The sequence below is a fragment of the Pseudorca crassidens genome, chromosome 19 (assembly GCF_039906515.1).
Source record: "Pseudorca crassidens isolate mPseCra1 chromosome 19, mPseCra1.hap1, whole genome shotgun sequence".
Lineage (NCBI taxonomy): Eukaryota > Metazoa > Chordata > Mammalia > Artiodactyla > Delphinidae > Pseudorca > Pseudorca crassidens.
The window spans coordinates 39,999,956-40,021,072 of NC_090314.1; the positions used below are offsets into that span (position 1 = coordinate 39,999,956).

The 21,117-nt window shown below is 52.4% G+C and overlaps 1 protein-coding gene and 1 long non-coding RNA gene across 8 annotated transcripts; one reads left to right on the forward strand and one right to left on the reverse strand.

Annotated features, from left to right (window-relative positions):
* Window positions 1–391: 391 nt before the first annotated feature.
* MYCBPAP (MYCBP associated protein) lies at window positions 392–19,267 on the reverse strand. Of its 7 annotated transcripts, none has more exons than XM_067717026.1 (19): window positions 19,130–19,267; window positions 13,421–13,548; window positions 12,667–12,826; window positions 12,422–12,525; window positions 11,446–11,632; window positions 11,079–11,194; window positions 10,398–10,548; window positions 9,171–9,286; window positions 8,970–9,085; window positions 8,387–8,498; window positions 7,654–7,843; window positions 7,006–7,193; window positions 6,051–6,197; window positions 4,814–5,221; window positions 4,280–4,401; window positions 3,405–3,520; window positions 2,783–2,931; window positions 2,432–2,602; window positions 392–571 (listed from the first exon to the last, which is right to left on the reverse strand). In XM_067717026.1, exons 1-19 carry the CDS (start codon window positions 19,170–19,172, stop codon window positions 470–472), a joined length of 2,826 nt encoding a protein of 941 aa, XP_067573127.1. In that variant the 5' UTR covers window positions 19,173–19,267; the 3' UTR covers window positions 392–469. The 7 variants fall into 7 exon arrangements, with proteins under 7 accessions (XP_067573127.1, XP_067573122.1, XP_067573126.1 ...); XM_067717021.1 differs by having other exon boundaries at window positions 2,432–2,605; XM_067717025.1 differs by lacking the exon at window positions 19,130–19,267 and adding an exon at window positions 18,901–19,104.
* Window positions 16,983–20,047, forward strand: LOC137212897 (uncharacterized). The gene is made up of 3 exons (XR_010937689.1): window positions 16,983–17,219; window positions 18,968–19,279; window positions 19,734–20,047. It is a non-coding gene; the product is annotated as an uncharacterized lncRNA (long non-coding RNA).
* The last annotated feature ends 1,070 nt before the right edge of the window (window positions 20,048–21,117 follow it).

Genomic DNA, 21,117 nt, shown 5'->3' on the forward strand with positions numbered 1-21,117 from the left:
CTGCTGCCAACTTGCTCTTCCACTCCTCATCCCACATATCACCTCCCCAGCTGTGTTTCTCTCTCCTCCTGTTGGATGGCTCCAGGAATGGGGAGGAGGGGAATCCAAGGGCAGGTGGGACATGGGAGGACCAGGACCTGACTTCATCAAGATCTGACATTCAAGGGCTTCCCTGGTGGCGCAGTGGTTGAGAGTCCGCCTGCTGATGCAGGGGACACGGGTTGGTGCCCTGGTCCGGGAGGATCCCACATGCCGCGGAGCGGCTGGGCCCGTGAGCCATGGCCGCTGAGCCTGCGTGTCCGGAGCCTGTGCTCCGCAACGGGAGAGGCCCGCGTACGGCAAAGAAAAGGAAAAAAAAAAAAGATCTGACATTCAAGACATGGAGGCATAGGGAAGTGGTAGGAACCTAAAGGTTCTTTATTGATTTGTTTTTTAAGCAGTTTCGCAGAAGGCAGCTCAGGCATGCAAGTCAGGTGCAGAGACGCAAAGGCTCCTTGACATTCTCTTTGGGGCTGAGCTCATCAGCCAGGACCAGTAGGTCGGTCACCAGGGCATCCAGCAGCCCATAGACCTGGAAGAATGGGATGAACATCACAGGCAAATGTTCACTCCCTGGAAAGCACCTGCACGAGGGAGCATCCCCCATGCTGCGAGATGGATGGACACATCTATACAAGAGGGACAGCTGGAGAGGGGGACAACTCAAGTTGTGTAGATAAAACTAAATTTTCTGTAGGACTTTTGTTTTTGCAAATAGATTTTTTTTTTTTGGATGCGTTGGGTCTTCATTGCTGCACATGGGCTTTCCCTAGTTGCGGCGAGCAGGGGCTACTCTTTGTTGCAGTGCATGGGCTTCTTATTGCGGTGGCTTCTCTTGTTGCAGAGCATGGGCTCTAGGTGCACAGGCTTCAGTAGGTGCAGCACATGGGCTCAGCAGTTGCAGCACGCGGGCCCTAGAGCATGTGGGCTTCAGTAGTTGCGGCACGTGGGCTCAGTACTTGTGGCTCGCGGGCTCTAGAGTGCATGCTCCGTAGTGTGGCACACGGGCTTAGTTGCGGCATGTGGGATCTTACCAGACCAGGGATCGAACCCGTGTCCCCTGCATTAGTAGGTGGATTCTTAACCACTGTGCCACCAGGGAAGTCCCAGTTTTATTTTTTGAACCAGTCTGGGGCAGTAATCCTGCACTGTCCCTTGGACATATGGGGACATTAGAGCCTAGGGTGGTTAAAGGGGCAATTCCAGGGAGGCCCAGGGAGCAGTGCCCATTTAGTCCCTTGAGGTGACCCAGTTCTACCCTGGCCTCCTGGAGACCAGCTTTCCTTCCAGTAAGATCACAGATCCACGTACTGAAATGTCTCCAAGACTGTACCCTGTGGTGGAGCTGGACCACACAAGCCTCAGCAAGTTGGTTCTTAATTTCAAAAAGCCAAGCAAGAGACTACCCCACGGGTCCTCAGAGCCCTATGATTACTTTCTAGACCCCATGGAAATCCACACATCTCAGTGATGTCACCAACAGCAAATGGAGCTTCTGATTAAATGTGATCTGAGCGTTAGCACAATGCACAATACAATCTCGGCTACCCAGCTGTCCATACCAGAGGAAGACAAAGCATTGCCATTAGACTCCTTGATATATCAAACATGGCTTTGTGGAGCTCCCCTCCCAAACCAACAACAATGACAAAGAACAGAACACAACACATAGGTGAATCCCTAAGGACCTACTGCTTAAGAACACATTTTATAAAGTCTCTCCAGCGTTTCAAAACCCTTACACTTGCTGGAAATTCACTCTACATGGTGGTCACCCAAGGAACACATCTCCCAGATGCACCTAACAGAGAAGAAGTGGGAGCAGCAGAAAGGAAAAGGCTTCTGCTCTGTCCCCCCTAGAATCTATTTCCAAATGGCAGCTGGAGTGATCTTCTAAAGCATGAGTTGGACCACATCACTCCTCAGTTCAAAACACTGTGTCCTCACAGTGGCCTACAGAGCCCCACATGACCCGCTCCCTCTTGGTGGACCCTCTGCCCTTCTGTCCTCCTGGCTCACTCCCTCTTCTGCTCACAGCACTCTTCCTAGATGCCAACATGGCCACACTTCCCTTCCCTTCAAGTCTTTGTTTGATGTCACCTTCCAATGAGGCCCACCTACCCCCACCCGGGGCTTCCCCATCCCCCAGCCCTGGTCTCTCTCTTTTTCCCATAGTGCTCATCACCTAACATACCAGAGGTGTTACTTATTCATGAGGTCTGTCTTGAACACTAGGATGCCCTTCACAAGGGCAGCTCTGCTTCCATCACAATGCAGTAGGCCCTTACTGTTTGTGGGATAAACTGAATGAATGAGGGAGCCAGGGAGTGAGGAAGGTATGCAGGGCAGGTGTGAGTGAGGGGATGGCTGAGTGCCAGGCTCTTGCCCTCACCTCAGTATGCAGCCTCTGGGTGTATTTCTCCATGACCAGGGGATCTATGGGTTCCTGAGCCGGGATGATGATGTCAGGGGCAGGGTCTTCCAAGGGAAGCCTGTCCCGACTTGTAGATTTCATCGGTTTCTTGTCATCCTTTGCTTTGTGCTTCTTGCTGTTTAAATGGTCCTGCTTGGAGAGACAGAGACATGCCCGGCCTTCAGTAGCTCCTGGGGGAGGTCCAGGACTTTCTCAAGAGCAGCTTAGTGGGGAGCAGGGGCATCACGCTGGCGTGACTGCCCACCTTCCGCAGCCCCTCGTATCCCTTCCCCAGCCCGCGCCCCCAGGCCCAGACGACGTGCTACCTGCCTCTTTCCCAGGTGGCAGCTTGGCTCCCTTTTTATCATCTTTGTCTTTGATTCCCAGCTGCTTCTTTTCTTGAGATGGCCCTTTCCGGTCCTCCTTCCCCACTCTCCCGGAAGTCACCTTCACTTCTGTGACAGGAGGTGACTTTCGATCTGAGGAAGGTGAACGGAAGTCAAATGGCCTGTGGCCTAGCTGCCCCCACAGGCAGGAACTGGGAGAGCAACGGGCCCTGGGCCAGCAGTGCTCTAGCTGTTTGAGAGAATCCCCACAGACTGGGAGCAAGGCCCTGGTTCCGGTGCATGACCTTGTGGAACAGGACTGTAGGCCAGGGGTGAGAGGCCCAGGCGCCGGTCCCAGCTCCACCCTTTCCCCACGTACGGGATGGCAAGTCATCTTGCCTTTCTGGGACTCCACCTGTAAAACGTGGGGACTGAACTAAGGTGATTGTTAGGGTTGTTTCTAGGTCCCAAATTCTGGCAGCTGATAAAAAGGTAGCAGGAGGCCTACCCCATGGGCCAACCTAACGGAGGTTCCACCGGAAGCGTACAAATGGCTGAGGCGCCACCGCCGCCCGGGCAGAGGGATGGGAAAGACTACGTGGAGGTGTGGCTGCACAGTGTCTGACCTGGCGCTTCTGGCACGTGCAAGTAGATGGTCTCCTTCTCAGGCAGGCCCAGCAGAGCCCTCAGCCACAGGGAATGGCTCACCAGGCTGTCAATCACATCTCGCCACAGCTGCAAACTAGAGAGCAAGATATATTGGAGAAAAGCCATCGTCCCTCATTTGCCCTTGAACCCGTAGAGGCTTGGTCCTTCCCTTCCAAGGCACTGGTGCCAGGAACTGCCACCGAAGCACCATGCCTCTGTCCAGCCAGCACCCTCACTGGCACCCATGCCAGTGCTGGGATGGCGATCTGGCTTCCCTCGGGTGGCAGCCAAGAAAAAGTGGCCCAAGGATAAGGTTAGATCAGTCTTGAACGAACTCCATCTTGAAACCATGGCTAGAACTGGATCCAGTCCCACTGGAGGGGCTAGACTCGCAAAAGACTTCCAGGACAAGGCTCCTGGGGATGTGTTCTGAGGGCCTTGCAAAAGGCCCCCCAGGCCTATCCAAGCAAGTTGCAAACAGGCGATGGGAAGGCTGGCGATCAAGTGAGGCTTTTCATGGAATAGATCCGCTTCTCACTGCCCTCTGCTATCGCCTCTGCTCTCAAGGAGCATTCCTCTGCTCATTAAGAAGGAACAAGGGAAGAAGGGGGGGGAAAGGTCTAGGTGCTTACTCTGCTGTGACTCATCCCCAGAGGGCAGCTGGCATAGGGAGAGCAGCTGTAGGGGCTGCTGCAGCAGCTGCCGGACCGTGGAGTGTGTGCAGCATCTTTCAGCAACCCGATCTCAAAGAGAGCTCAGCCCCCTTGAGTCCTGGGACTGCTTGCCCAGAACCCCTGGCCACACGCCGCAAAGGGGAAGGGATGGGAGCAGCTCTCCTGGTGGCGGTACCTACCACATCTGGTACAGGAGGTCGGACTGCAACGGCCGCGGTTCCTGGCACAGCTCCAGGGCCGCTTTGTTGAGCCTGATTAGGGCGTCTTCTCTCTGGTTCTCCTCAGGGAGTGCCACCACTACCTGGCCGGTCAGAGGTACCATGGGCAACCGTTCTGCCCAGGACACCAGGGGCTCCTGTGTCCTCTACTAACAGGTGCGGTGTGGTAAGGGCAGGTGGCCAGGAGGGGATGCAGCCATGGAGAGTCTGTCTGGGTGCCTTCTGTGGGAGCCTGGGCCCTCCCTCAGAAATCTGTACCCATGAACCCCTTTCCAAGGTTTGCCAGGGTCAGAGAAGGAGTCCCTCCTGCACCACAGTGGCCTAGGCACCCGAGATAAAGAGAGATGACCAAGAGATTGCTTTCTCTGGGCCCTTAGAAGGTTGGTTAAGGCCCTTAGAAAGCTGCCCCTGAGCTGAGGCAGCTCAGGCCAGAAGCACCGGCACCTGGCTATGCCTGGGCCCTTCTCCACCAACCCCCCAGGGCTGGGGAGGCACCTTTCTGAAGTCCTCCAGGCAGAGGTTCCACTCTGGTGGGGGAAGGCCGTCCAGCTCCTGGGAGCTCCGGACACTCTGCAGGTCTGGGCTCCCCTCCACCTCCATGATGCTCTTCTGCTGAGAACCCAGACCAGTCTTCTGGGACCCAACAGGATGTCGGGAGTCCCTGAGGGCCTCACTCTCCTGCCGGGGTGGTTGGGGGTCCAACGCTGGGCTCTTAAGGTGCACAGAAGACCCGACCTTCATCGAGGCCGCCTCCCCATAGGCTGACGGGGCCGCAGCAGCCTGGGCCCTGGGGCTGAGGTGCTCTTCCTCGCCCGGCCCGGCCTCCTCAGCCTTGGGGGGCAGGACGGTGTACTGGCACCACAGTCTGTGCAGGTTTTGCACCACTTGGTGCTGGTAATGCAGCTGCAGCAGAGGCAAGAGAAGACACGTGATGGAGAGGCTGCAACATGGGGGACCCAGAGCCCAAGCCAGCCTGCTCCAGCTTCCCGTTCCCTCGAGAGCGCCGATGGAGGAGGCTGGCAGGAACTGCTGGGCCCAGAGGGGCTCCCCACTTCCCTTTCAACCTAAGCATCTCCAACTTAAAGCTTTTTATACATTTGGGCTTCCAAGGAAGATTGAGTTTGAATTAAGACGTTTTTGAAGCTCTGTTATCACCAAGCATCCACTTACACTAGCTAAGTTATCTTGGGCAAATTACTTAAGCTCCCTGGACCTCAGCTTCTCCCATATAAAATGAGGATACAAATAGTACCCATTGGGCTTCCCTGGTGGCGCAGTGGTTGAGAATCTGCCTGCTAATGCAGGGGACACAGGTTCGAGCCCTGGTCTGGGAGGATCCCACATACCGCAGAGCAACTGGGCCTGTGAGCCACAACTACTGAGCCTGCGCGTCTGGAGCCTGTGCTCCACAACAGGAGAGGCCGCGATAGTGAGAGGCCCACGCACCACGATGAAGAGTGGCCCCCGCTCGCCACAACTAGAGAAAGCCCTCGCACAGAAACAAAGACCCAACACAGCCAAAAATAAATTAAAAAAAAAAAAGTAACAAATGTTCAAGTAAATTGGTGTCTTTAAAAAAAAGAAAAAAATAGTACCCATCTCACAGGACTGCTGTGGAGAAACTGAGTTACTCATGGGAGATGCTAAGAATAGGTCCTGGCACATCAAAGGGTTTGCTATTACTTTCTCCCAGGGCACGCACGAGGGGCAGGGGCCAGTGCTGGGCCTGTACCCGAGGATTCCTGTGGTGGAACAAGTCCTCCTCGGTGAGATAGGCGTCCACAGGTGACTGTGCACGTTCCGGGGTCAGGATTCCCCTCAGCAGCTCCTGTAGCATGCTCTCCACGACGGTGACTGCTTCGTGGGAAGCCAGCTTGTTCTGAGGAAGGGAAGGTGGTATAAGCGGCAGCTCAGGCTTTCAAAATGCACGTGACATCCTTGGGGCCGCACGGTTTGGGCCCTGTTGAGAACGTGGCTTGGCCACATGGTCAGTGTCACAGAAATAGTAGAGGGGCATCTCGTGAGAAAGGCTGGTCCTATAGTCAGCAAGTAAAGCAGACATTACATTTGTCAAAATCACCTTTGTTCACCAAGGGCTGAGCCCCAGCCGAAGTAGCTGGCTTGTGTCGGGGGGCCACGATGAATAAAAAAGCACAGCTTTCTCCAGAATCCCACAAAGCACAGCACCAGATGGCCAGGCCATGAGATGGACTGGGGCCGGCAGACTCCCAGTTCCCGTTGTGTTTGTACTCCTGGGTGCCGGCCCCACCAGTTAAATTGTTCTCTCTGGTTTTGCCTGGTTTTGAAGTCGTGCCAGTTAAATGCAATTCCACTGGATAGTACCAGACGACAGTGAACAGATACAGTACCAGCGCAGAGGGCCATGCGTTGTGTTTGTACTCAGATAAGTACTTGCATGCAGCCTGCATCTTAAGGCCCAGTCTCATTTCTTTCTAACGCAGTAGGGCGGAGCGTGGTGAAGCTCAAAGCTGCCCTTTCTCTTGCCTGCCCACCCATCTTTTATATCACAAAGCCCCGAGGAGTGTGTTTTGAGCAAGAGTGTGTTTTTGAAAAATTCACCTCTTCGGCTGTGGGAGAAACAAGATCCCTGCAGGCAGTGCCAGGAAGAACACTAGGTAGGTTAACCTACCTAGTGTCCACAGGGGCCAAGATCCCGGGTCCCTTACCTCCAATAACTTCCTCTCATCCCTAAAGATGTCCTGGGTCAGGGAGACTGCATGGAGATTGACCTGCAGGAGAGCACCTCCTAACAGGGTGGGGTGGGTTCCAAACTCCCAACACTCCCTGAAGATCCCAGCATTCAAAGACTTAAAGAAGAAGGGAAACTTTCTAGTTTCTCCAGGCAGAATCACACCTGAGAGGGACAGAGAAAGAGGTTTTCACCGAGTAGGAGCACTGAGCCCCAAGCCTGCATGTATAAAGTTCACTAAGCCCTGGTTAGGGTGACCAACTGTCCCAGCTTGCGTAGGACTGAGGGCTTTCTTGGGATGTGGGACTTTCATTGCGAAAACCGGGAATGTCCCAGGCAAGAGGGACAGGTGGTCGTCCCAGCCTCAGGCCTGTGCATATGGGTAACTGAACATCTAGAATGCTTCCGCTCCCCCCCCCCGCCGTGTTCTGCCTCCCACAGGTGGCTCACTCCCCTGTGTTCTCAAGCGTTCCACCGTTCCCCCAGCTGACAGGAACAGTCAGGCGACAACACACTTCACAGGATGGGAGGGACAGGCGGGAAGAGGGGCTCACACTTGCAAGAGCTGGGCATCAGCTAGACTTTGGCTGCAGGAGGGGTGAGCGGGGCGGCTTCTCCCTGGTACCTTCCCGATTGTTGAAGTAAAACCGCTGCATCCTATTCCTCTTCAGGTCTTGGAAAGAGTCCAGCTGGGACCTCCTCCGCCAGTCATACCAAATGGCCACTGTGCCATTATTGACCACCGTCAGTTCTGAAGATGCTTTCTCGCCTTCTAGAGTTTCAAAGGTCAAGCGGACAGCAATTCCAACGTGCCTCTGGGGAGAGAAGAGGCATGAGAGATGCCTCTGTGGGAGGTCCTGGCCTAGGGTGACCAACTCAGCCTGGTTTGCCGGGACTCTTCCGGGTTTGGCACTGGAAGTCTCCTGGGCCTGGCCGCTCTCAAACAGCTAGGTATCATACCCCAAGAGTGGCTGTCCCTGCCATCAGCAGTAAGGAGAGGAGATGAAACAGATGTTTACAAACACTTCTGTTCCTTAGCGTCTGAAGACTATTTTAGAACCTTCTTAAAGCCATACCTGTGTGAGGTTTGCTTATTTACATGTTCGGGACTAGGTACAAACTGGGCGGCTTGTGACACTCTCTTTCCAGCCTTGTGACACTCTCTTTCCAGCCTTGTGACTTTATTCTGGCTCAAGTTAGCGTTGCTGTTACCATTTTCAGACACATACTGAAAGCATGACCCGATAAAAACTCAAACAGGAGACCGTGCAGGCTCCTTGTGACTGCCGCAGTCACCCTGGGACTGCCCCATGAGGGAGGCCCTTCCAGCAGGTGGGTGAGGGTGAAGGCCGTTTTACCTTGTCCTCTGGGTTGCTGCCTCGGATCCAGCAAGCTGGCTGCCCACAGAACAGCAGAGAAGGGCCAAGAATAGGCATAGGGACCACATCAGGGTAATTGGCCAATAAGTCTCTGTAAGAAAAAGCAATGACTTATTCTCCCTGAGTCTGCCACAGTCTTGCCGCGTGGAGCCCACGGAAATGGTTGCCAGAAAAGCTGGAGATGTGCCCGGCTCTGCCCTCCAGTGGAGCATCATCGGCTCCATCCTGCTCCGTTCCTGTAGTGGGAGGTTCTTGGACATAAAGAGACTCTTCACGCAGAGCCGCTCAGCACTGGGAGAGTCTGGAGGGGCCCCATTTATGAGCAAAGGAATGTCTAGGAAATCTCCACTAGGAGTTGGTTGCTGGCAGAGAACAGATGGCAATAGTAAAGCGAGCACAGGTGTTCCTTCGAATGGGCTAGAGGAGGGGGTGACAGCCACTAGCGAGAGGCTGGAATGGGGGCCCCCTGACTTCAGGGAGGGAAGCTTGCCCTACAATACTTGAAGGTGCTGGGGAAGCCACACTCTCCCACCGCTCTCCCTAGGGCCCAGCCCCGACTCACAAGTGCACTGTGTCTTCAGAGGAGCTTTCCTGGCTCCTTTCAAACACTGAATAGTCTTCCACGGTAACAGTGGAGAAAGGCCGCCCTTTGCCCACCACCTCCAGGCCATCAATATCCTCAGAGAGACAGAGGAAGGAAAGGTTAGCTGACTGAAGACAGGCACCACCCTGAGGGGCTTCAGACTAGGCACAGACTACCAACCTGCTGGCTAAAATCCAGCTCCGCCATGATGCTCTGTAGTTCCTTGCGTCGGTAGATCAGAAACAGACTCCGATCCCAGGTGTAGCGGTACCAAGCATCCTTCTGGGCTGGCAATCCTAGAGCAGGGTCCAAGGACCCTCAGCACAGGCTGCTGCCACGCCCCCTTCCCCAACCACTTTCAAGGGCTCTGAGAGCGCCCATCCCAGCACCGTTTCTGAAAGAGCTGAAAACACAGCTTCTCTGTGAGCTGGGCTCCCCTCCTTCTGGTCCCACACCTACTGCCTCAGCAGCCCTGCACAGGACTCCTGCAAAATTAGCTTCCAAACCGTCAAATCTTTGGATTATAATAAAAGTAACAACAGCAGCTACCTTTTATTGAGTGTTTAACAATGGGCCAGAACCTCTTAATACACAGCACGTCTCATTTAACCCTCTCACAACCCCATGAGTATTTTACAGATAGGGAAACTGAGGACCAGAGAGGTTAAATAACTCGCTGGTGTTCACAAACTCAACACAGCTGGGATCTGAACCCAGACAGTCTGGCAGCCTTTAAAGCAGTGCTGCCCATTAGAAATACGATGCAAACCACAAATGCAAGCCATGTATATGTAATTTAAAATTTTCCAGATGCCACGTTTAAAACGATTAAAAAAAACACAGATGGAATTAATTTTAATAATACAGTTTAACCCAATATATTAAAAATCTTATTTCAACACGTAATCAATACAAAAATTATTAATAAAATCTATTTTTTCGGGGCTTCCCTGGTGGCGCAGTGGTTGAGAGTCCGCCTCCGATGCAGGGGACGTGGGTTCGTGCCCCGGTCCGGGAAGATCCCACATGCCGCGGAGCGGCTGGGCCCGTGAGCCATGGCCGCTGAGCCTGCGCGTCTGGAGCCTGTGCTCCACAACGGGAGAGGCCACAACAGTGAGAGGCCCGCGTACCGCAAAAAAAAAAAAAAAAAATCTATTTTTTCGAACTGATCTTCGAAACCCAGTGCAACACTTACACTTACAGCACATCTCAGTTCAGACCGGCCACATTCCGCTCAGCTGCCACGGTGGCTCAGCTGCAGTAAGGACAGCACCGCCCTAGAGCCCAGGCTTCTGCCTGCTCCTCCCACCACTGCTACCGCGGTCTTACTGAAGAGAGGACTGAACCTCCGCACCAGAGCCCTGATCTTTCCCCCCTAGCCAGTCACATTTACAGCCCGCTCCTCACCCATCTCCACCTGGATGGAGCGGGGCTTCCTGACGTGAGTGATTGGTTCCACGAGGCCACGCTGAGTTTTTGTCTTCGTCATTACCAGGCCCATCATTTCATCTCCCAGGTATTCCGGTTGACTCCAGAACCCACTGGTCAATTCACAGCCCTGGTGATGGAGGACAGATGAGTCAGACCACCTGAGCACCTTGGAGAGAGGCTGGTGGGGAGCCTGGGAAGACAAGAGCTCCACAGACTACAGATGCTCCCTCTGGGGGATTCGCACTGCCCTGCCTGAGAGCAGGAGAGAAGCACCCATTTTCTTATTTTCAGGCTGCCCTGTTGTACGTTTACCTGGCTCCAGCCAGGGCGGGTTCTTCCAGGTACTGACATACCAGAACACAACATGGCACCCTGGGGCGACTGAAAGGCGGAGCCTCAGCTTTTAGGAGACAACACTAAGACGAAGACTATTCTCATAACTTAGTGCCAGTGGTATCTTTCTCCTCAAACTGACTAACAGTGACCACCACGGGCCGAATTGCTTACCTGGCCAGTCCCTGAACGATCAGTAATAGGACCAATAATAGAATTTAGTAAAGACCTTGAGGGCCTAACAGTGCTTTGCACTGGATAGATTTTTTTTGTCCCCAGCTGTCCAGACCCCTCCCACAGGGTACCTGGGAACGCTGTCCTTACCTTCCCATCAGGCCGTGTTGGCAGTGTTCGGTCAAGGAGCTCCCGTTCTTCCTGGATCTTCCTGTAGGTCTCCCCCATGTGCATCAGCAGCTCGCCGACTGGCTTCTTCAGCCGTTCTAGCAAGAGAGCCAAGAATGCAGTCCCGCCACCAAATCAGAACAAACAGGGGCCCGAACTCTCTGCACTGATCGGCTCCAGTCACTGGGCTGATTTCACGACCCACTAAGAGCAAGAAGCGCTTGGGAGTACTCAGCACAAACGTGACCAGCCTGAATCCGGGTTCTGGAGGTGAAGGGAGAGAAAAAACACAGCGGCGGAGCCTTGACGCCATGTGAGGCCAGGCAGGAGCCCTGTCCGCTCTGCTCACCACTGAGGGTTTCCTGCTGCTTCTTCCGAAGGGCTATGTGGCGCTGCCAGTTTTTCAGAAAGTTGTGCTGAAGAGGTGGGGCCCAGGGAGGATGTGCCTTCTCTTCTTTTGGGGCTTCCTGCTTCGGCTCTTCTTTAGCTGAGATGAGGGTCATCAGACAGGGTGGGGTGTGGATCAGCTCAGCCAGCTGAAAAGAGCAACATGAGTGTGGAGGGCAGGGGAAGGCGCTGAAGCGGGGCGGAGCAGACTTCTCCAGGCCTACATCCCTGCTGTCCTCCCGCTCTGCTGAGTCCCTCCTTTCCAGGGCCCCAAGGTAGCAAGTGACAGAAAGCAAATCGCAGAACAAGGGGGGCTTGGAAGCTGCTGTCAGTCCCCTCTCGCCTAGAATGGGAACGCTTGTTCTAAGATTGTGGTCAACGTCCTTTAACGTGTCTGTCCTCCTCACAGCTGGTGTTGACACCCTCACCTGCTGCACGACTGAGTCATTTTTATTGGACCCCAGGCCTTTTAGCACCTGACCAATCAGAGATTCTTTGCCTGGAACCAGAGAATTAAAGAAACTGAAAGACAGACAGACTCTCCATGTGGCCCTGGGAGCTGTGGGGAGCCACCTTCCTGCACCATGTGGACTGAGGAGGAGAGCAGGCCAGTCTTTCGAGAAGGGGAGATAAAGCCGGGGCACAGAGGAGCAGAGGGCAATGGGGGAGCGTGGGCCCAGTGTGACGGGAGCCAGACACACTCTCGCCTTGGGGTTCCTCAAGGCACTTCTGTCTCCTTATAGTGAATTCCTGACTTCAGCTGAAGCTAGCCTATGTTGGCTTCATTATTTGGGGGGAAGGGTCACTTATCACCTCAGATTCTGAGGCCCAGAGCCTGGACTCTCTCTGTAACTCCAGTCCTGCTGGACTCTGCCAGGTGGTAAGACCGCAACGACATCAGTGACTTCTCTCCCCCAGGCAGCTCTGTACAAACAAACCTGGGTGTTCCCTCGAGCAACTGCAATTCTCTTAAAGTCCTGGAGACTCCCCAAGATGTGGTGGGGCAGGACCTGGTCACTGCCATAGAGGATGTCACCTGGCCCTGGGGGTAAAAAGAAGAGGGGGGAAGGTAAGCTATAGCTAGCTGGTATAAACGATTCAAGAGGCTACTCTCTGATGAGGACCCGGCATTCTCTCCAGGATGACCCATGAATTCAGATGCCAGGGCCGAGGCTGGGCATACCAGAGTAGTCCAGGGGCTTCGTGGCTGCATCTGGAGTAGCAGGATGTGCTACTAAGTGGCAGACCTTCTTCCTATGATCCTTGGGTTTGAGTTTACGGATGATAAGTTTCTGGGTAATTGCAGGTTTATCTTCTGTTTCAATAAGGCGAGGAATATGTTGCTAAAAAGAAATAAAACGAGGAGATTCCGCATGAGATCAGGAGGAGGAAAAACACCACCCTTCTCCTCTGTCCTAATTCTTGGTGGAATTCCTGAAGGCGGACAAATCTGTTTCTCTAGATCTCTAGATCTGTCCATATGTTCTGTCGAGGACATGCCTGTGTAACAGCTATGAGGCTTAGTAACATCCTGGAAAAAAAAATAACATCTCATGCCTCCAGATAGTTCAGGTGAGAAGTGGCTGCCTCTCCCAGGGAAAGCAGGGGGCTATCCACATCTGTAACTTTGCTTCTTAAACTCACTGTCCCTTATGTGAAATGGGGATGGTAGCACTTGCCTCTATGGGAAGCGAATGACTTCATTCTCTCTTCCCTGTGGTTCTATATGAATCTTAGAAATGTTAAACAAACAACATGGTAAATTCCTTTAGATGCAAAAGTGAACAGATTTATGTTTGATGGATTTTTCCACGGAATTAGACACTCCCTCTGAGTAGGGAGGCAGTGGACAGACAATGGACATGGCTGAAGTTCTAGACAGCCCAGGTGGCAAGGAGAGGTTCCTGCAGGAAGGGATCCCTGGACTTCATCCTTACCTTCCTCAAGTCTTCCTTCTTAATGGCTAAGGCAAGAATGTCATCTCCTTGTAGGACATTGCTAACAGGTTCAGGTTCTTCCTGAATGGGGGGTGTGGGCTGTTCAGGTACTTTTGCCCGCTTCTTTTCTGAAGAGGAGCAAAGTTCAAGTGCTTAAAAATAGATAGATATTAGCCTTCATGGTGGGGGTGCAAAGCTAGCCACCTGGATGGACAGCAGAGGCTGCCAAGGTGGCCTGGGGAGCACTTTGCTGGGGTGACAGGAGTTCTCTCTTGTAGGTCCCCCCCGCCACCACAGTGACCGAGGCTTCTGTAGTTGGAACTGAGATCAGAAGACGTTCCATTCCAGGCTGTGCTACTTATAAGCTGGACAACCTTGGGTACATCACTTAACCTTTTTAACCTTTTGTAAAAAGAGGACGCTGGACTAAAGCAGTGGTTCCCAAATATTCGTCAGGTGTCTGTCTCAGAATCTCCTGGGGTTTTACAAATACAGCTTCCTGGCTCCCGAGCTTTTAACACTCCCTAGGTGGCTCTGATGCACAGTGCTCTGGGACAACTGGATGAGATGCCTTCTTACCCTCCCATCCATTCTTCTGGGTGAAGGCATTGAGCTTCCTAAGACACTGATGAAAATTCAGATGCTCTGGGGAAAGCAGAACGTTTACCACTGACCATTTACTTCACATTCTTTTTTTTTTTTTTTTGCGGTACGCGGGCCCCTCACTGTTCTGGCCTCTCCCGTTGTGGAGCACAGGCTCCGGACGCGCAGGCTCAGCGGCCATGGCTCACGGGCCCAGCCGCTCTGCAGCATGTGGGATCCTCCTGGACTGGGGCACGAACCTGTGTCCCCTGCATCGGCAGGCGGACTCTCAACCACTGCGCCACCAGGGAAGCCCCTACTTCACATTCTTCATTTAACAAATACTGTTTAAGCATCTTCTACACGTCAGGCACCGTGCTAGGTTTTGAGGATATAAGGCAAAGTCTTAGGCTTCAAAGAGCACATGCCCATGGGAGACAACACTGTCAAACAGACTGAAGTAGGGTGACTATGGGAGCATCCAGGGGACCCCAGTCTGGTGGGTGGGGTGGTCAGGGAGGGCTTCCTAAGGAGGTAATTAGACTGAGAGCTGAAGGATGAAAAGAGACAACGGAAAGAGAATGGAGAACAGGAATTCCAAAGGGCATAGCATGAAGAGGCCTAGAGGCAAGAGAGAATGGAGCACCTGGCTGGAACTCAAAGCATGTGTTTTTAAACAGCTGGAGTGCAGCGAGGTGGGAGGCAGGAAGCAGCGTCTGGAGAGAAAAGGAGGAGCCATATCACTAAGAGCTTAGTGAGCCACGTGAAGGACTTCAGTTTTTAGCCTGTGGACCACGACATGGCAAAGAACGGATTAGGGGGTGCGAGACTGAGCGCAAGATTATCGAGGAGTCTGCTGCGGTGGTGAACTGGTTGGCGGAAGTAGCTCATGGGCCTGGAGGAAAGTGGAGCCATCTGAGACTGTATCTTCCATGCGCCACGCCAGAGCACGGTACGGAGAACGCACGCACGGGGCGGAAGCAAGTTTCTTCCCAACGAGGACACATTCCCTGCCTTCCTTCCACAGAGGTGGGTTAACAGTTTCAAATGCATCTCGTTCCTCTGGCTGGTATCCTCCTGTCTGCTGCCCTCTGGTTCAGAAAGCTTTGATATAAGGCCCTACACAAAATAATCAAGAGAAAACCTAAGCACTGCCTTTAATGACTTTAAGACACAACTTGGTTTTGTCCACTGTTTCTCACAGTATTCTAATTTTTAAGAAGCAATATCATTAAAACATCAATGCAGGTGTTTTGGTTACCAAAATCAAACTATTTTTTAGAAACTGCCCACATACTCAGTGGCAAAAAAAAAAAAACCCAAGCCAGAATCATTCTAAACATAACTCTAGGGACTTCCCTGGTGGCTCAGTGGTTAAGAATCTGCCTGCCAATGCAGGGGACACAGGTTCGAGCCCTGGTCCGGGAAGGTCCTACATGCAGCAAAGCAACTAAGCCCGTGCACCACAACTACTGAGCCTGAGCTCTAGAGCCCGCGAGCCACAGCTACAGCCCGTGTGCCACAACTACTGAGCCCATGTGCCACAACTACTGAAGCCTGCGCACCTAGATCCCGTGCTCCACAACAAGAGAAGCCACCACAATGAGAAGCCGGCGCACCACAATGAAGAGTAGCCCCCGCTCGCCGCAACTAGAAAAAGCCCGCGCGCAGCAACAAAGACCCAACGCAGCCATAGACAAATAAATAAATAAAATTTAAAACTCAAATAAAATAAACATAACTCTAAATTTCGCTATCGGCCAGAGTCCACCTCCTCAGCAATGGGGTCAGAGTAAACTCAGGAGCACCTACTAGTCAAGCCACATGGCCCTGTGCACACAAACCCACATGGGGCTAAATGGCTTGACGGCGAGTCCTGGTCCCATCCTCGCCACGTGTGCAGATGCTGACTTAGGTTTTGATCTCTACTTCCCCTCTCCCTTCTACACAGTCACCAAAGTTGGTGGTAGCCCAAGAAAGAATTGGTACTAGCTGAAGGTTCCCTTTTATAGATATTTTGGTATTATTTATATTCTCCAGGAGATTTGCTTCCTCTGTCCGTCACCCTTGCTGGTTCTACATCTTCTCAAGGGATTAAACATCTCCAGATATATGCTTTTTACTGATGGGTGTAATTACACATAATTACCATGTGTAAATTTATAAACCTTCAACATTGCTGAAGACTTCTGAAACAGTCAGTGAAACTCCGGTCTGAGGCTTCTCTAAGATGGTTGTATCTTCAGTGTAGTGCAACCCATGCTCTGCTACTGTACAGTCAGGGAATGGTGCGTTCCAGTTAATATCCACAGAAAGGATATATACATTTTAAACTTCAGTTCATCCTAGAGGATGTGAGTATTTACTAAGTACTTTCTATGTACTATAAATTACAGAGAAAATGGGATAAAACATTAAGATAAGGCTCCTTCTCTTGAGGAACTGAAAGATGCAGCAGACACTAACACACACCAATCATAACCTAAGAGCCTAAATTAGTGGCACAGACAATAGCTTTGGTTACACATCAAAGAAGGAACAGATGGATGTATATCATAAAGTTAGGGCTCTAAGGAAAGGCTCAGAAGAGCAGCCACCGGGGTCAGAGGCAGCTTCACCAGTCAAGTTAGACCTTGAAGGACCAGAAGGCCTCGCATAGGCAGAATAGCAAACAGAGGTGTTCCAGGTAAGATCACAATCAGAGCAAAGGTGGAGGCGGGGCTGAGCATGGCATACGTGAGGCATGGTGACACAGAAGGCCTGTAGAGGAGGTGGGGGTGATAGTGGGGATGAGAGGAAAACCAGGGCATCACGGCTTTGTAAACTAAGTCTGAAGCATCTGATCTTCCTCCGTTGGCAAGAAGGAGGTTTGGTTCGGAAGAGTGAATTGATGAAAGCAGCATTTCAGAGTGACTCATCCTATGAGGGTAAGCCAAGTGGACAGGAGGGGCAGAGACAAGTTGGGGAGGCCAGGCAGGCAGGATGATCCTGTGGGGGTCATTTCAGGGCCTGTGGGAGGTTTCCACAGGTCAAAGTATGTCTCACTACTGAACCTGTACAGGGCCAGCTATTTCCAGTTCTTTGGTCTGGAAACCCAAGGGCACTTCGCCCTTGTCCTGACAGCTGTGAGGGGGTCAGAGACCAGCCCCCCTGCATGAGGCAGTCAGATGACACCTCTGCTGGAGCTAGCCCAGGCAGCTGGAAGCAAGGTGCTCAAGTAGGGTGGGAGGGACAGGGTTGGCAGAAGGGGAGGGGGGAGCTACGGAGGGAGAAGAAACCCTATTTTTTCTGCTTCTTGTTTCATCTAAATGTTATTCTTCATTAGTGTTAATTAAGGTCTTCAGGAAATTCTGACCTCACAGTTGCACCAGGGGAACCAAGGGAGGGGCTGTCCCTACCTGGGCTGAGCTTTAACTGATGGTGGAGAGGGATCTGGTACTGCTGGGAGTCTTCCCAGTTTCTTAGCAACTACAGCAGGGAGAAACCTAGGAGTCAAAGGGCTCAGGTCCCTAAACAGGTTTAAAGTCACAATATTTGCTTGCCTTTTTGCTATAATTCAGAGTTTTTGGAGAAACACAGCGAAAGATTACAGTTGTTGATTAACTTTATTATATTGGGGGGGAGGAAGTATTGCCTACTACATTAGAAGCTTCCCCCAAGATATTTAGGAGGAAAAAGGTACCTTGCGTGCTTCTTTCTTTCTTCACCTTAATGCATGTCCTTAAATGAAGGGCTATTTATTTTTAAATTATTGTTTCTGATTTTATTTTTTTTAATTTTTAAAAAATTTTTACTGAAGTATAGTTGATTTACAATGTTGTGTTAGTTTCAGGTGTACAACACAGTGATTCAGTTATACACACATATATATATAATTTATTCTTTTTCAGATTCTTTTTCTTTATAGTTTATTACAAAATACTGAGTATAGTTCCCCATACTATACAGTAGATTCAAGGGCTCTTTAACAAACTAAATTTCTTCTTATTAAAAATAAATATGCAATGAAACAAATCTTTCCTTGATTTGTTTACAGCAGAAAGTTCAAATCTGATAAGATCCCCAGAAACTAGGTAAGCAGGAGGCAGTACCTAGGAAAGCCCTTGACTGCCCTTGGGAAAAAAGACCAGCTATTTTTCTCTCTTTCTTTCTTAACTGTTAAAAATTATATCATGAAAGAGCATCTCAATGTAGCCTACATTGGACTTTTATACTATGAAGAAGCATTAAATAAAGGCATTTTTCCAGGCCTCCCAGGGAACCCTACTGTCTCCAGGCCTGCCCCCTCCTCACACTGAGCTCGCACCACAATCTTAGGCTGGGTCTCCCCAAGGCCTGCAATGGGATGCCGACTTTCTGACCTAGCATGTAAAGCCAGTTTGTGGTCTGGTCCCTGATCACCTCTGCAGTCCCCTCTGGCTCCTTTCCCCCTTCTCCACACTCACCACCTCTGCCCTGGCCATCAATGTCACAGTTCCATGCCTCAGCTGACGCTGCTACCTAGACTTGGAGAAGCAAATAGCTTTTTTTTTTTGACTAGCCATAAATGTCATCCTCTTCAGAAAACTATCCCCCCTAACTCCACCATCCAAGGCTTGGGTCAGGTGCTCTGATCCCCTTTAATAGCTATGGGATCCTATATCACAGCTTTTATACTTGATAGGTTTCTCCTCCTCCGTTTCCTGAGGTCTGGGGTCCCACAGTTACCACCGATAGCGTTGTTGCCCAGCACAGTGCCCACACACAGGTATAGGGCACGCCTTGTCCCGTACCCCATTCCCGCGTGATCTTTATCTCCATCCTGGTGTCACCCCCATCCTCCAGGCCCCGTGTCGTGAATCCCAAGAACCCCTGCCCCTGTCTGGTTTTCCTGAGCTCCCAAGGCAGCCAGCGCCAACCTTTCACGCTCTCTGGGGCCTCCAAGAATCTGTTTGTAGGTATTCTAAGGCGGGACTCCTTCTTTAGAGACTTCATGGTGCCGCCCGGGCTGTGAGCGTGGCCCTGCGCCGCCGGGACCCGGAAAAACCGGGCTGTGCCGCAGCTCCCGCGACCCTGCGCGCGCCCGCCCAACAGAGGCCTCCCGGGCGTCCATAGCAACCAGCGCCCCGAGCGGGGACGCGCACCCACCGAACAACTTGGGCGGAGACTGCTTGGAAACCACCTTTCTCATCTTGCCGCGCCCACACGCCAGCCGCCGGCCGCTCTTCTGGCACTGACCCTGAAAACGCCCCAGACCCGGATCGTGACGTCACAGGATGCGCCGCCGGGCGCCGACAAGTCAGTAGCCAGACGGGCGGGGCGGAGCCGGGCGGGGAAGGGGCGGGGGAGGGGCGGGGGAGAGGCGACTCGGGGGCGGGGGAGAGAAACGGAGGAAGCAAGTAGGGGCTCCGCGACCCTCTCGGCCGTTTCCCGCTGCCCCCGACGCCCACCACGGCCTGCAGCCCGGCTCCCGCTGTCCCTCGGCCCCTCCGCACAGCCACCACGGGATCTAGCCTTTCACGCGGTGCGGAAAACCCCTGATTCCCCCCATGGACTTCAGTTGCCCGGTGGCCCCTGCTTGTCCCCTACACGGGCCGGGTGACCTGCCCCGCCCACCAGTTCCCAGACGAGCCAAGCTTTTACCCCGACTTGGGGACTTGGGGCCTTCTCACGCTGTCTGTTTCAGTCCTTGGAGATGCCGCCCTTGACCCCCAATTTAAAGTAGCCTTCTTGGGCTTCCCTGGTGGTGCAGTGGTTAAGAATCCGCCTGACAATGCGGGGCACACGGGTTGGAGTCCTGGTCCCGGAAGATTCCACATGCCGCGGAGCAACTAAGCCCGTGAGCCACAGCTACTTGAGCCCATGTGCCACAGCTAGTGAAGCCCACGCGCTTAGAGCCTGTGCTCTGCAGTAAGAGAAGCCACTGCAATGAGAAGCCCGCGCACCGCAACGAAGAGTAGCCCCCGCTCGCTGCAACTAGAGAAAGCCTACGCCTGGCAACGAAGACCCAATGCAGCCAAAAATAAATAATAAATAAAATAAATATTAAAAAAATCTTAAAACAAAGTAGCCTTCTCTGTTATCTCAACTTTATAAATGCACCCAGTATATTTTTTTCCAGTCCTAACGCATTCTGGAATTATTATGTTTGTTTAAGTGGTTGGCTGCTGTCAAGCTCTCTGAGAGAATATAAACGCTGTGAGAGCAGGGCTGGCTTGTCCTTTGTCCCCATCCCAACTCAAAGTTTAGGACATAGCAGCGGCTCAGAAACTGTGTGCGGAATAATGAAGGGGCTCTAGAGCAGGACAGAACTGGATTCCAATGTCAGCTTTCCCTGTTTCCTAGCTGTGTGTTCTTGGGCCAGTCCCTTGACCTCTCTGAGCTACAGTTTTCTCACATAAAATGGAGGTCATAATGCCTCCCACACAGGGCCACTGTAAGGGTTAACTGAGAGTATGCATTTAAACTACCCAACACAGTACCCTCCATAAACTGTAGGGACGTCTCAGTCAATTCTCAAAATCATGCCAGGGTTGGAGCGATGGTCTGTGTACCCATTTTACAGATGGAAAAACTGAGCTCCACCAAGGAAGAGTATATAGAGTCAGTCGACTAACCAGAAGCACAATTTGAACCTGGTTCTCCCAAGTCCAAGGCCAGGGCTCTTTGGACCCTGTCTCCTGGGACATTTCTGAGCTTTGCTGCAGTATACCCCAGACAGAGGAGGAGCTAGGGAGGATGCCAGTAGGGCTGTTCACTCCCTGGGCTCCCTATGTGTTCTCCACTACTGGGCCTCTCCCAGGGGTATAGCCCCTTCTCCATGCCCCTGTAGACCTTCCCTCTTATGATTGACACATCCTCCACAACCAGCCCCTCCTCTCCTGCTCTCAGTGACCTAGGCACCAACCTCCTTCCACCCTCCAGGGAGTCCCCAGTTCAGTTCACTTTATGAACGTTTACTGAACGTTTATGATACTCCAGGCTGGGGACTGTGTCATCTGGGCCCTCCAGGAAGCAGACACAGATGGAGATAGGAGTGCAAGAGGTTTATTGTGAGGAGGGTGGGGGAGGAAGCAGGACCAGGCCGGGAGAGCCTTAGACTGTGTTGCAGAGCTGACAAAGTCTTGGCCAACCCA